General features: G+C 37.2%; 1 protein-coding gene across 3 annotated transcripts in view; it reads right to left on the bottom strand.

The window, feature by feature from the left end:
* Window positions 1–13334, bottom strand: part of acoxl (acyl-CoA oxidase-like) — a 72741-nt gene extending 59407 nt beyond the window's left edge. Inside the window, exons 1-10 of one of the 3 annotated variants that reach the window (XM_048203887.1) lie at window positions 13144–13334; window positions 12930–13026; window positions 11784–11870; window positions 11498–11584; window positions 11206–11304; window positions 9272–9386; window positions 8741–8827; window positions 8579–8651; window positions 7657–7789; window positions 7207–7241 (exon numbers count right to left, since the gene is read on the bottom strand). In XM_048203887.1, the coding sequence (XP_048059844.1) occupies window positions 7207–7241; window positions 7657–7789; window positions 8579–8651; window positions 8741–8827; window positions 9272–9386; window positions 11206–11304; window positions 11498–11584; window positions 11784–11870; window positions 12930–13026; window positions 13144–13271 (941 nt within the window). In that variant the 5' untranslated portion in view covers window positions 13272–13334. The remainder of the gene's footprint in view (window positions 1–7206; window positions 7242–7656; window positions 7790–8578; window positions 8652–8740; window positions 8828–9271; window positions 9387–11205; window positions 11305–11497; window positions 11585–11783; window positions 11871–12929; window positions 13027–13143) is intronic. The other 2 variants (XM_048203888.1, XM_048203889.1) reach the window with 2 other exon arrangements.
* Between the last annotated feature and the right edge of the window lie 3031 nt (window positions 13335–16365).

The following is a 16365-nucleotide window of genomic DNA, read 5'->3' on the forward strand; positions in this document are numbered from 1 at the left end:
CTGTTATGTGTTTTATAACAGGGCCTCAACTGGGTGCGGAATTGTTTTGGACAATTGACCCTTCACAAAGACCCGCCCCCCCTTAGTTACTGTTGCTTTGTAGGACAAGCCGTGGCACTGTCACACCACACAGAGTGAAAAACACATCGCGGAGCAAAGAGGATACTGACAACACAGCGATAGACAAGACAGAACAGAATGATATTAAACAAAGTACCAGCTTTCAAACTGTGTAGTTTTTTAAGAAATTCAAACAATAAAAATCATTTTGTGCCTCTTTAATGTGTCGTGACAGATTGCTGTAGTGCCTCAGTGTGAACCGATCATCTCTTCCTACTAGTTCATTTATAGCATCAAATAAACATGAATGAACATCAGAAGGTAGGCTATGTTGTTTCAAACGCGGAAAGACGTCAGTACACACCATTTTTCAGGTTCAAATCCACCGAGGTTAATCTTCTAACTCCTGACTGCTTTGTCGGACAAAATGGCGGATTCGGCGTTATGATTGGTTAGATCGCTTGTCAATCAAACTCCCGGCAAAGGGTCGATTTTAAACGTCCAAAGTTACAACGCAGTGATTTGCACACACGTCTTAACTAAATCACGTGGTGAAGGTACGCTCAGATATGAATAAATAAAAAATAATAAAATAAAATAATAATAATACACTTGCAACTTACTTAGTGCTTAAAATTAGTCTAAAATGCAAAATAATAGTTAAAAATAGTTAAAAGTTTAAAAAGTTGTAGCCTAATGTGAAAATTAAAATATTAAATTCAATAATAAATGTTAAAAATATTTGTTAAATGCTGTTTTATTTATCTCATATTTATGTTGTTTTATTTTGTAATGTGATTTTTTAAAATAGTGTATAATAGTTTTCTGTGGTTAGGCCTACTGGTTAGTTTTTTTGTTGTTGTTGTTGTTGTTGAATTGTATTACAACCAGACCAAAAATCCTAATAATAAAATTAAATCATAATAATTATTAATGTAAAACGTGGAACCTACAACAATTTAAAATAAATAAATAAATAAATAAATAAAAAATGTATTGTCCCCGATTTTTAATTAATAGATAATAACAAATGAGATTCCTGTGATATTTTGACCACTTAAATAGGAAATGTCCCCGGTTTCAGAAATATGGTCACCTTACTTTACAACTAAAGTTTTTCACCAGAACACAGACCTTTACAGCAGCATCTCTGAACTATTTTGAACTACAATATTCTATAGTATGACATATAGAAGACTGCGGAAGACACAGTGGAACCACATGAAGAAAAAGCACACTTGCATTTCCTGAAGACTTGATGAAATGCATAAGAGCGCCGTCTGCCATCTAAACAATTGTCCTTCATAACGATAAAGAGATAACAGCACTGTCTGTCGAAACATGAAATGCTACACTCTTAAGTCAGCATAATATGGCATTTACAACTCATTTCACACATACTTCCTACTGGACATCCTGTATAATAGTTTTCAAATAGGATGTCATTCAGCAGAATCTTAATATAATTAAGTTATTTTAATATAATTATATAATCTGAATATAATTATTGATTAAGATTCTGCTGCATTACCTAAAAGCTATTTGGCTAATAAGCCGTATTTGTTATTGTTAACTATTATAATTTGAAATAAATATTACATGAACACCTTAAACTAAATAAAATAAATATGTTTGAGTACTAAAATTACTAAAAATAAAATAAAATTGAATTAAAGCTATATAAATATATATATAAAAATCTAACAAATAAAAATGACTAGAGATGCACTGATATATCGGCCGATAATCGGTATCGGCCAATAAAAGCAAATTTTTAGATTATCGGGTATCGGCCGATAATAAAAACAACCGATAATCAGGGCAAATATATCCTGTCAATCAACAGAGGGCAGGAAAATGCAATAAATTTGTGCTTTGTGTAAAGAAAATGCTAAGAAATCAGTTTGATATTCAATATTAATAGTAATTATCTTTACTAAAGTTAATACTGTCATTACTAAATTATCTTCAGAATTTAGTTAATGTGTGTTAATATTAATTTGAGTAATGTGTTTACGTTTATAACTGATACCAGTTACTCTGAAACAAGGTGATGAAATGGAGAGAACAAAGATTTTATTAACATTTGTTTTAAAAATATAATGATTAATTATTAATTATAATGAAATTATCATTAATTTAAAAGAAGGTATGAAAGGCATAACTGTCGTTATCGGTATCGGCAGATATCACTCTGAATAATCGGATATCGGTATCGGTGGAGAAATTACAAATTAAAAATTAAAATGAATTAATTTAAAAATAAATTTAAGCTATATAGAAATTTAAAAAAACAAATATAAATGAATGACTGAAACTGAAACTAAACTCAAAATGAAACTTAAAAAAATATATAAAAACTTAATTCAAAGTATATATATATATAAATATTATTATAGCATATAAATGATAACACTACTATTAATGTGAACAAACAGCTGCACAAAGAAAAGTCATTTTACAGACGGAGCTAGTTGTAACACGATGATCAAAAACTACAAAGACACGTACTAATGAATATTTCACAATAATACCGACCAGTCTAAAGACTTTCATGTCACCTTTAAGAGAAAAGAAAGTACCAATCTCTGTAGAGCTGTTTGTCAAGTCTTATCTTTGTAGTTAACTTTCTGACCATTAAAAATAACCAGTGGACGACCTGGACGACCTGGTCTGCTTCTCCCACATGAATCTACGAGCAACAGGAGCGTAGCTTGACCACCAGCTGTTTGATTGTTGTCGTTTCCCCTTCAGAAACTCTGAAGTGCAATGGTTTTGTGGCGTGTGTCGTAATAAAATAAACTCCAACCATGAAGAGGTGTGGTGGGCTGAGAACTTCTAGCCTGATAACTGTGAGTGCGGTTTCTCTATCACACCTGGCGGGGCCTGAGCGCTCATACGTGTTTTGGTACCAAAGCCGTGGCTCTTTGTTCCTCCTCTGATATGTGTGCGTGTGCAGAGCTGTTTTGCAAATGGAAAACCTGCAACTATAGAAAGCAAACATTTCCTCTCTTTCTGTATTTTTTTTCACTCTGGGGATGCCATCTTCAGAGACACCCTGCAGCCGCCCACGCAAACGCACGCACACATGCACGCTCACACGCAGAAAGCCACATGTGAGGAAGACAGAGCTGCAGCAGCGGAGGCGCGGACCAGAGTATCCCTCTGAACTGGATGTTCTCTGTGGTGAGGAGAAACTCCACACGTCACGACGCTCTCATGTTGTTTTCACTCATTTCTAGAGTTTGTTGTTTATTTGTCTCTCCCCCGAGACCACATAAATAGCTTCTGAAACTCATCGATGGAGTTTTGATGTCAGTTTTTGCGTTTGAAGGAGCGCTACTCTAAAACACTGATAAATAATTACATGCACTCTAACCAAGTCCTGGGTTGAGCCTTTTGGGTCATTTTTCCAGCATTTGGGTAGTTTTTGTGTTACCCAGATCCTGGCTCAGACGTAACAACCTAGTGTTTGGGTAGTGTTTGTGTTACCCAGATCCTGGCTCAGACGTAACAATCCAGTTTTGGGTAGTTTTTGTGTTACCCAGATCCTGGCTCAGACGTAACAATCCAGTTTTGGGTAGTGTTTGTGTTACCCAGATCCTGGCTCAGACGTAACAATCCAGTGTTTGGGTAGTTTTTATGTTACCCAGATCCTGGGTCAGATGTAACAGCCCAGTGTTTGGGTAGTTTTTGTGTTACCCAGATCCTGGCTCAGACGTAACAATCCAGTTTTGGGTAGTTTTTGTGTTACCCAGATCCTGGCTCAGACGTAACAATCCAGTTTTGGGTAGTGTTTGTGTTACCCAGATCCTGGCTCAGACGTAACAATCCAGTGTTTGGGTAGTTTTTATGTTACCCAGATCCTGGCTCAGACGTAACAATCCAGTTTTGGGTAGTTTTTGTGTTACCCAGCTCCTGGGTCAGATGTAACAGCCCAGTGTTTGGGTAGTTTTTGTGTTACCCAGATCCTGGCTCAGACGTAACAATCCAGTGTTTGGGTAGTTTTTATGTTACCCAGATCCTGGCTCAGACGTAACAATCCAGTGTTTGGGTAGTTTTTATGTTACCCAGATCCTGGGTCAGGCGTAACAACACAGTTTTGGGTAGTTTTTGTGTTACCCAGATCCTGGGTCAGATGTAACAGCCCAGTGTTTGGGTAGTTTTTGTGTTACCCAGATCCTGGCTCAGACGTAACAATCCAGTGTTTGGGTAGTTTTTATGTTACCCAGATCCTGGCTCAGACGTAACAACCTAGTGTTTGGGTAGTGTTTGTGTTACCCAGATCCTGGCTCAGACGTAACAATCCAGTTTTGGGTAGTTTTTGTGTTACCCAGATCCTGGCTCAGACATAACAACCTAGTGTTTGGGTAGTGTTTGTGTTACCCAAATCCTGGCTCAGACGTAACAATCCAGTTTTGGGTAGTTTTTGTGTTACCCAGCTCCTGGGTCAGGTGTAACAACACAGTTTTGGGTAGTTTTTGTGTTACCCAGATCCTGGGTCAGATGTAACAGCCCAGTGTTTGGGTAGTTTTTGTGTTACCCAGATCCTGGCTCAGACGTAACAATCCAGTGTTTGGGTAGTTTTTATGTTACCCAGATCCTGGCTCAGACGTAACAACCTAGTGTTTGGGTAGTGTTTGTGTTACCCAGATCCTGGCTCAGACGTAACAATCCAGTTTTGGGTAGTTTTTGTGTTACCCAGATCCTGGCTCAGACATAACAACCTAGTGTTTGGGTAGTGTTTGTGTTACCCAGATCCTGGCTCAGACGTAACAATCCAGTTTTGGGTAGTGTTTGTGTTACCCAGATCCTGGCTCAGACGTAACAATCCAGTTTTGGGTAGTTTTTATGTTACCCAGATCCTGGCTCAGACGTAACAACCTAGTGTTTGGGTAGTGTTTGTGTTACCCAGATCCTGGCTCAGACGTAACAATCCAGTTTTGGGTAGTTTTTGTGTTACCCAGCTCCTGGGTCAGGCGTAACAACACAGTTTTGGGTAGTTTTTGTGTTACCCAGATCCTGGCTCAGATGTAACAACCCAGTGTTTGGGTAGTTTTTGTGTTACCCAGATCCTGGCTCAGACGTAACAACCCAGCGTTTGGGTAGTTTTTGTGTTACCCAGATCCTGGGTCAGGCGTAACAACACAGTTTTGGGTAGTTTTTGTGTTACCCAGATCCTGGCTCAGATGTAACAACCCAGTGTTTGGGTAGTTTTTGTGTTACCCAGATCCTGGCTCAGACGTAACAACCCAGTGTTTGGGTAGTTTTTGTGTTACCCAGATCCTGGGTCAGACGTAACAATCCAGTTTTGGGTAGTTTTTGTGTTACCCAGCTCCTGGGTCAGATGTAACAGCCCAGTGTTTGGGTAGTTTTTGTGTTACCCAGCTCCTGGGTCAGGCATAACAACACAGTTTTGGGTAGTTTTTGTGTTACCCAGATCCTGGCTCAGATGTAACAACCCAGTGTTTGGGTAGTGTTTGTGTTACCCAGATCCTGGCTCAGACGTAACAACCCAGTGTTTGGGTAGGTTTTGTGTTACCCAGATCCTGGCTCAGACGTAACAACACAGTTTTGGGTAGTTTTTGTGTTACCCAGCTCTTGGGTCAGACGTAACAACCCAGTGTTTGGGTAGTTTTTGTGTTACCCAGATCCTGGCTCAGACGTAACAACCCAGTGTTTGGGTAGGTTTTGTGTTACCCAGATCCTGGCTCAGACGTAACAACACAGTTTTGGGTAGTTTTTGTGTTACCCAGCTCCTGGCTCAGACGTAACAACCCAGTGTTTGGGTAGTTTTTGTGTTACACAGATCCTGGCTCAGACGTAACAACCCAGTGTTTGGGTAGTTTTTGTGTTACCTAGCTCTTGGGTCAAACATAACAACCCAGTGTTTGGGTAGTTTTTGTGTTACCCAGATCCTGGGTCAGACGTAACAACCCAGTGTTTGGGTAGTTTTTGTGTTACACAGATCCTGGCTCAGACGTAACAACCCAGTGTTTGGGTAGTTTTTGTGTTACTCAGATCCTGGCTCAGACGTAACAACCCAGTGTTTGGGTAGTTTTTGTGTTACTCAGATCCTGGCTCAGACGTAACAACCCAGTGTTTGGGTAGTTTTTGTGTTACCCAGCTCTTGGGTCAAACATAACAACCCAGTGTTTGGGTAGATTTTTGAGTCATTTATCACAGGGTTTTTGCGCCCTCTTCAGGAGAGAGCAGTGCAGTTCCGTCAAATTGGTGCATGTCTTCGGTAAAATACAGGTTTGTGTACATATTATTTCATCTAAAAATTCGTTATTGTTCTGTATATCATTTAATTTTAATGCAAAGCAACATACGGGGTGCAATGCGAGTCACCCAAACGCGTGTCACGTCAGTCTTTTCGTGTGATGGAAACGCATAAAATTGTATGATTTCATTCAAAAAGATACAGATTATATACTTAGGATGTTAAATATGTTCTCAGAATTGTACACTGATTATTTATGGACAGGTTATGGAGTCAGTCACTGCATTTTTCGGCTACGAGTGAAACGCAGGACGGCGGTCTGAAGTTATCAGTTCCCCCGCCGAACGCGAGTCATCTCCGGCACGAGATCCAGCGCCATTACAGTGGAAAAAGGACAACAGAGACTGATCAATTACACTTGAATTACTTCTAAATGTTTATTTTTTACTCCTAATATTTGTTAAACAAGCTTAAATGTAGGCAATATGTATTAATATAAAATATATAAAATTTAGATATAAAATTTGATATACTATAAAATATGATTGAAAATAAAGGAATTATCATGCAAACCAGTGGTTGTGTGGAGTATTAAAAAAGGTTTAGAGGATTTAAGTTAACCCGTAAACATTAATTTATGTATGAAGTAAAAAAAAAAAAAAAAAAAAAAAAAAAAAAAGCTACTATTTTAGTAAAAATGAATGAACCCATTATTCTGGGTTAAATCAACAACCCAATTTGCTGGGTAAAATTAATCCAACATGTGTTCTGTCCTGTATTTATTCAGCCCTTGAGTTGAAAACAACTCAAATTGGGTTGTTTTTAACCCAGTGTTTTTTTTTTTTTTAGAGTGCAGGGAATTCTTTAAATCTACATTGCATTCACACACACACACACACACACAGATTTTAACATCCTACCTGTGACTGTAGCGAACCGCGATGACGAGCCCCAGCTGTACAGAAAACACAGATTTAGCACAATGTGTGAAGGTGATTTTTATGAAAACAAGTCAATAAGAAATGGTTGTGATAAGACAGTGATTTAAAATACTTTAAAATAAGACAAATCTTGTCGTGCAACTAACTGAAATAAATGTTGAATTACTAAAAATAAGTACATAAGAAAATTACTAAAATTTAAACTAAAAATAAAACTGAAAATATCAAAATAAAAGTGAATTCAAAATATTAATAAATACTCAAACAGCATATAAATAATACACTGTAGTATGCTTGAGAAATAATTGAATGTCTCCCTCTTGTGGTGAAGCTGAAGCATTACTGCCTCACACAGAGAAGTTTGTGATGGTGCATGATACTCATGTTTACTGATGACAAACATGTCAGTTGTGTTAAATGTGAGAAAACCTTCATGGCTGCCATGGCCTGTACGGTGAGACCCAGGCGGGTGGGTGTCAGGGCAGCGAGCATTGCATTGAAGCGACTGCTTTTACTGAGGACAGGAGACGAGTACAAACCCTCAGCTGACACAGAACCAAACCTGCAAAACACAAATACAATAACCTGTGAGCTAATGAGATACACACATACCCTCCTTCATTCAGTTCGAACTGTTGCAGACATTAAACACACACATGCATATTTATTTACAAGCTGTTTTTTTTATTATTATTTTAATATATTCCTTGAGGTTCACTTATAGGGTCCTATCATTCACCTGGCGCAATGTGACGCCAGGCACGTGTTTTTTGCAAGTTTCATCCTGACGCAGTTATCATTTTCAGGTCCAGCGTCACGTTGTTTAAATAGCAAATGCACTCGTGCCCATCTGTTCACCCATGGGCATGCTGGTCTGAAAACGAGGTGTGTTCAGGTGCATTGTTGGCATGTTGCTATTTCGAGGAACTGAAAACGACTGTGCCATTGACCAACAAAACCTGCTCTAAAGTCAATGGCGCAGCATTTTTTTTTAATTATTATTATTTAAAGGGCGTGTTAGTAATATGTGCCTGTAGGCAGGTACACACAGCACACAAACATGCCAAATATTACAAATTTGCAGGATGTTTTAATGCTACAAAGACCTCTTATATGTCAGATGATCAAGACAAATTTGATTTCTCACGTCATGACCCCTTTAAATAATCACTATTTGCATTATTCGATTTATATTGGCATCAAAGCATTTACATTATTTTTCCAGACATTCATAATTAATGGATAAGGATTTTAAATAATTTTATAGCGATTATACTTGTAACATTTGTGCACAATTAAATATTGCAGTTATGGTTCATGATGCCTTATCTAATTCTGACCATTAACTCACTTTCCCAGCAGATTTTCCCGTGGTATCCGTACGTTATTAAATATCAAAATGCCATTGTCAACCCCATTCAGACCTGTGTAAAAACAAATATAAAGTAGAACAATCAAATCTGGAAAACATTATTCAGGAGGGCTGTACTGCAAAATAGTGTCATTGTATTACCCTCCTTGTGCTTCATGTCAATGGTCGTCACTCCCGGCCACATGACTCCATTCAGGTCACGGATCGGCACAATAAAACAATGGGGACCTGAGACAGACATCATCTCAATAAGACACATGATTTGAAGTGTCATTCATATCCATAAAACAAAGTTTAATACTTAGCGAAAAGGGTTTGTTCAAATCACTAACTCTAAGTGATGCTTGCATAAGCAACTAATTATACAAACAGTTTGTTCTCATACTCACAGTTCATTTTCTTTATCAATACTGAGATTCAAGCTGATTCACTTTTAACACATCAATTGGTGCATAATTCATATCTCAACGGAACATTTTTATGCTCTTTGAAGCATTTTTAGATAACAAACAAACTGGTGAGCACCAAAATCTGCCACAAATGATTACAGACAAAGTTTAAATCAGTGTGGATGAATGTGTAAAAATAGACAAATGAATGTGCCAGACATTGTGTGGACAGGTTTATGATGATAATGTAATTGGGTATGATCAGTCATTGCATCGGTCTTACCCTGAGATTCTCCATTTATAATGAGCTGAGCAAATACAGCAGCGTAGTTTCCTTTTAATGCATTCCCAATGTACATTTTCTGAGCATCTTCGGAAGGTGTGTGAATAATAAACTCCTGCAAAATAACAATCAGAAACATTTAAAGGGGCTAGATGTAAGAATTGTCATGTATTGATCGCCTTTTTATTGCCAGTGTGTGAACAGCTTGTAACGAATCTTAAGAAACAAGACCTTCCCTGACTTCCTAGGTTGTCTAAGAAAGCCAGTAGACTGATTTTTATCTGAAGGGCTTGGGATGTTTTTGCCGGGAAAATCAAAATGTAACATTTACACGAGAGCCTTTCTTCTGTTCTCTGACACATTAAATAAATATTGTATTGTAATATTATATATGCTTTTTACCCTTTTTGGAGCTTGACGGTATAAATCACCAGCCATATTTTATGACGCAAGTAGATGATGCTGGAATTAAACATTTTGGGTTAACTTTGCATTGCAATCACTATTGTAGGAAGCTTGTTTCTGCCACTAAATTACACTCACTTTTTATCTCACAATTCTAACTTTGTTTTCTCAGAATTGCGAGATTTTAACTCGTAATTGTGAGTTGTAAAGTCAGAATTGCGAGAAAAAAGTCAGAATTGCGAGTTATAAAGTCAGAATTTTGTTATATTTTTCTCGCAATTGCGAGTTTTTATCACGTAATTCTGACTTTATATCACAGTTCAGACTTTAAATCTCGCAATTCTGACTTTATAACTTGTAATTCTGACTTTATATCTCGCAAGTCTGACTTTATATCTCGCAAGTCTGACTTTATATCTCGCAAGTCTGACTTTATATCTCGCAATTCTGTCTTTATATCACGCAATTCTGACTTTATATCTCACAAGTCTGACTTTATATCTCACAAGTCTGACTTTATATCACAATTCTGGCTTTATATCTCGCAATTCTGACTTTATATCACAATTCTGACTTTATATCTCGCAATTCTGACTTTATATCTCGCAAGTCTGACTTTATATCTCGCAATTCTGACTTTATATCTCGCAATTCTGACTTTATATCACGCAATTCTGACTTTATATCACGCAATTCTGACTTTATATCTCGCAACTCTGACTTTATATCTCGCAAGTCTGACTTTATATCTCGCAACTCTGACTTTAAATTCCGACTTTATATCTCGCAAGTCTGACTTTATATCTCACAAGTCTGACTTTATATCTCGCAATACTGACTTTATATCACAATTCTGACTTTATATCTCGCAATTCTGACTTTATATCTCGCAAGTCTGACTTTATATCTCGCAATTCTGACTTTATATCACAATTTTGACTTTATATCTCGCAAGTCTGACTTTATATCTCGCAAGTCTGACTTTATATCTCGCAAGTCTGACTTTATATCTCGCAATTCTGACTTTATAACTCGCAATTCTGACTTTATAACTCGCAATTCTGACTTTATATCTCGCAAGTCTGACTTTATATCTCGCAAGTCTGACTTTATATCTCGCAATTCTGACTTTATATCACAATTTTGACTTTATATCTCGCAATTCTGACTTTATATCACAATTTTGACTTTATATCTCGCAATTCTGACTTTATATTACAATTTTGACTTTATATCTCGAAAGTCTGACTTTATAACTCGCAATTCTGACTTTATAACTTGCAATTCTAAATTTATATCACGCAATTATGACTTTATCTCACAATTCCAACTTTGTATCACGAAATTCCGACTTTATATCACACAATTCTGACTATCTCCCAATATCACACAATTCTTAGAAAAAAGTCAGAATTGTGAGATAAAAAGTCGCAATTACCTTTTTTTTATTTCATTGCTGAAACAAGCTTCTATACTATTGAGCTCAGATCATCCTGTAGACAAAAGCATAAAGTAGACGTGGATATTACCTGTGTAGACTGATCGTATCGGGCTTCAGTGATAATGCCTCGAACGTTGCTACCGTGGCCCCTCTCAGTCATTGCAAACATCCCTGTAAACTGTAACTCCTGCAATTAAAAAAGAATCATACAGATGTTGCATTGACATTAAATCAATAACTACAGCCATTCTTGCAATAAACAAACAACACATGTACAAAACTGAGCCAAAAAATGAGCAGGACTTTGACTCAAACATGTATGTGCACATCTACTGAGCATGTTCAAAGTCTGGAGCGCACAGAATGTATTCATGACTTACTGATACGGGCAGATACCATTTCATCTTCTGCTCTGGACTGCCGAGATTATTGACAGCACCTCCGTACAGTCCACACACAACACCGAGCTGAGGGTTACAGCAAGCAGTGTGGTGTGACTATTCAAATGCACGACCATAGTGTGGAGTAAATGCAAATTTGTAGCATCATGCGTGCCAACACAACATGCAAATGTGCCTCAGAACAGCTAAAAACTGTCTAAACACCAAGCAAAGCTGTTAGAAATTCTGCAACTGGAATATAAGAATATAACACAAACTGACAAACCTTGACTCCTGTGGCCATGTCAGCAGAGCAGATGAGCTCAGTGATGCCAAAACTCTTGTTTATGAAGCCTATTTGCTTCTCTTTTAGCTAAACAGAGGCAAATAAGATGCTTTTAAATGTGTGTCATTAACGAATAAGGTTTTTAAAAGTGTAAAAAAACATAAAGGAGATATAATTAATTTTGAAGTTTTATTAAGTGTTAACAATGAGATTATGTGGTTTTTATAATCAATTAACACTACTTTTATCATTTTTTACAAGACGGACAAAATTTGTCACCAAAAAAGTCATTCGGTTTAACCAAAATTTCGGTTTTACCGAATGACGATATTTTCAATCAATGCTAACAGGCTGATATCTCTCAAAAGAACAATCAAACATTTTATATTTAGTACAAGTTTTTAAAATATTACAACATTTTCCATGTTTTATAGCGGTTGCACCGAATGACCTGATGTTTCGGGACATGCGTATGATCAAGAGAAAACATGAATTTTTCAAATAGTTAAGAGAGAGTTAGTTACTTTGCTTCACGACCATGTGGTCCTTTACAGGTGTCTGAATGATGTCACATCCTGTCACATGATATTTACCACATGACTTGATGCAAAATGGTCCCTTTATATCGGTTACTCCGAATGACATCAGTGAAATTCATTTTTCCGGACATTCTTTCTCATAACAAAGCAACGACTTCTACACATAATTTTAGCATCATTTTGCACTATGTTGATATACGATGTTATAAAATCATGCCAGAATAAAAAATATATACATTTATTACATTTTAAGATATTTTAATCATAAATGAACAGTTAAACTGAATGATCTTTTGACACTTCAAAATCTTTAAAATACCTTTATATGAAGCAAAATATAATTAAAACCTTTTGGATTCAATAAAGAGATCTACCTTACATACTTTGGATGTCATATCTTTGTTTTTTATTATTAATATTTAGCCCTTTGGACATGGTAGCATGGTAAAACCATATACTTTTACCATGGTAAATCCCTGTTTTAGAACATCTACCATGGTAACTAAAGAAGTTGAGCCTTTGAGTACAATGCAAAATGATTTTATATCATAGTACTATTGTTTTTACCAAATTACATGCTAACTTTACCATGGTAACACCTCTGTACCTGATTCTGAAGGTGTTCTCTCATGAAAGGCAGTCTTAAGATGTGATAGAGTCTCTCTGCAGTCAGATCTCTGTTCTGATCCAGAGTCAGTTCATAACTGCATGGAACATAACGAGCGCAAAAAGGGTTTAAATCAACAAAATGTGCATAGCCTCCATCGGGCTGTATGCTTCATTTCATTTACTCAAGCTAACTCCTGTGAATGAGTGTTTACCTGCTGGACTGAAACAGTTCACACTTTGAAATCGCGTCCCGAAAAGCATCTTTAATCTCCCAGAATTCTCCGTCCAGATATCTGGCGAGGCTGCTGGTTTGTTTCTGATCCATGGATGATAACAACATGACTTGAGTTCCTCGTGTTGTTACTTTAACTGTAAAACTGTAACATTCCACTTCCGCGTTTGCATGATGTCACCGCGTTGCACGGCAACCCAGCCAATACACTTTTTTATTATTAAAATATTAAATGCACAACCCATAAAAATAAATAACTAAAGATGTGTAAGTAAGAGAAAGAGAAAAGTTTATATACTAAGAGGTTGTAAACAAATATTTTTTATTGCCAAACATATGAATTGTAGATCATTTATGAACTGTAAAAAACTTGACAAGCTCTTTTAGGGGACAAAGCATGGGGTTTTTGTTCCTATATATATATTAATGGTGTTCTGAAATGAGGAGGCACATTTTTTATTTATTTATGAATCAATGTAAATTCATGCATTACTCTTAACCTTGACACATCTTCCTTGTTAAATGAACATTACATTACATCAAAAAAGAAGTCAATCTCATCAAGTTAGTGTTTTAAGCATTTCTACATTAATTCCAAAATAATAACTGAAGGCAATAATAATTTCAACAATATATTTTTTTGTGTGTATTGGTGTTTTTCTTTTTAATAGTCAATTTAGGCTATTTTGGATCATCAGTCATGCTCCGTAAACACCGTCTGTCACAGACACAAATATGTATTTTTAATTTCAACAAGCTGATTGCACTAAAAATCATGTTTTCAGTCCATTTCAAGTTTGATTTTGACGTGACATAAAGCAGTGATATCTAACTGTGATCTGTTTACTTACTTTTTAATTAGTCTTCACATTGACGCCATTATTTGTTCAGTCAAACTGACGCACGGAACGCGCACGTCAACAAGAGGCAGGATTTATCGCACAAACCAATCATATCCAATCATAACTAATTACATCCAATCATAGCGCGATGGAGACATTGCCTCCTCTCACGTGACTTTCCCCCATTCATTCTCAATTACCCCTCACAAAACTCACCGCATGCCGGGGGTCTGATGGTTTCCTATGAGAGCAAAGGGAGGCATGACTCCTGCTGTAACTTCACCTGCGGGTGTCGCTGTTGCGCAGTGTTCCTTAAGAAATACAGGTGACTTGTGCTCTTTTTAATGTCGTATTTTGTAATATTTGTGTTGTTTTATATGTAATATGGATTATTTTCTCATCCTATTTTTTTTTTTTTTTTTGAGGAGGAGGCAAGGGAGGCAGTGCCTCCTCAAAAAAAAAAAAAAAAAAAAAAAATAGGATGAGAAAATAATCCATATTACATATAAAGGGGAAACTTTAGAGGAAGAGGAAATGCCCATGATATATATATATATATATATATATATATATATATATATATATATATATATATATATATATATATATATATATATATATATATATAAAAAGTTTTTTTATATAATAAACAAGTGGACAGTTAAACCGTTATATAGATTTTATTCATACAGTTCAGCTCTACTGGGTTTCATAACATCCTCTCAAGGTTGGACTGCTCCTCACATCCTTATCAATGGAACAGCCAGGCGCCGGAGCAGACGCAGATAGACACAAGTAAACTATTGGCTGTTTAACACAGGTCATCATGGCCTTAGAAAATAACACTTACTGCATACAGTTTCTTTGGAGGTGATGACTTTATGACCAATTATAATCTCCAATATCCTTTCACACAGAATCAATCAATCTATCTATCTATCTATCTATCTAATCGATCAGCTCATTGATGCACGTGGGGAGTGAAGGCTGACCCGTGTGGTCCGATCCAACAGACGAGCTCCTGTAGCTCAAATTGCTCCAGAAGTTAATGTTGGTTCTGATAGAAAGGTGTCAGAATACACAGTGCATCAGTTTGTTGTGTATGGAGCTGCATAGCTGCAGACCAGTCAGGGTGCCCATGCTGACCCCTGTCCACCGCCGAAAGAGCCAACAGTGGACACGTGAGCATCAGAACTGGACCACGAGGCAATGGAAGAAGGTGATACATGTTTTCTTTTACATCACATGGATGGCCGAGTTTGTGTGCATCACTTACAGGATGCACTATGGGAAGAAGGTGAGCCGGTGAAGGCAATGTGATGCTTTGGGCAATGTTCTGCTGGGAAACCTTGGGTCCTGTCATCCATGTGGATGTTACTTTGACACGTACCACCTACCTAAGCATTGTTCAGACCATGTACAGTCTTTCATGGAAACGGTATTCCCTGGTGGCTGTGGCCTCTTTCAGCAGGATAATGCTCCTGACACAAAGCAAAAATGGTCCAGGAATGGTTTGAGGAGCACAACAACGAGTTTGAGGTGTTGACTCGACCTCCAAATTCCCCAGATCTCAATCCAATCGAGCATCTGTGGGATGTGCTGAACAAACAAGTCCGATCCATGCAGGATCCACCTCACAACTTACAGGACTTAAAGGATCTGCTGCTAACATCTTGGTGCAGATACCACAGCACACCTTCAGGGGTCTAGAGGAGTCCATGCCTCGATGGGTCAGGGCTGTTCTGGCAGCAAAAGGGGTCCAAAAAAGGGGTCCTCTTTTTGACCCAACCCAGATAGCACAGGTATGTCTCCAAGATGTCTGTTAAAGAGCGCTCAATCTTGCAAGCACCTGTTGTGTATAAACTTCTCATAAACATGGTCCCGACCCTATGATGGGCCCCGTCGCAGATTCTAGCCTTTGCTTTTTCAGAACTGAACTAAACTGACTGAAGATGAAAATAAAATATCAAAGTGAAGCCCAAAAATGCAATCAGAAGATCATAGAAAATAGTGCTAAATTACCAAAAAAAAAAGGGTTTTAAAAATCACCGCTGTTTCCATCGCCCATTTGCCAAGACAACATCAAGCCTTGATTGTGTATTGTTAGGCTACTGTTAGCAGACGTGTGCCGTTAGCTGAGACAAATATCTCAAATATGTTTGGTCTTTGCTGAGACACATTATTATTATTACTATTATTATTATTATTATTAGCCTATGCACAAATGCATTTACCCCATCGCCAGCTCTGCTAATGGTCAGCTACCGGAATGTCTGAAATTCTTCTCCAAATGTAGGCTATTATAGCCAATAAGCAATTATTGTAAATACATAAATTTAGTTTAGACCTATTTCATTTGC

Source organism: Megalobrama amblycephala, linkage group LG10 (assembly GCF_018812025.1).
Source record: "Megalobrama amblycephala isolate DHTTF-2021 linkage group LG10, ASM1881202v1, whole genome shotgun sequence".
NCBI classification, from domain to species: Eukaryota; Metazoa; Chordata; class Actinopteri; order Cypriniformes; family Xenocyprididae; genus Megalobrama; species Megalobrama amblycephala.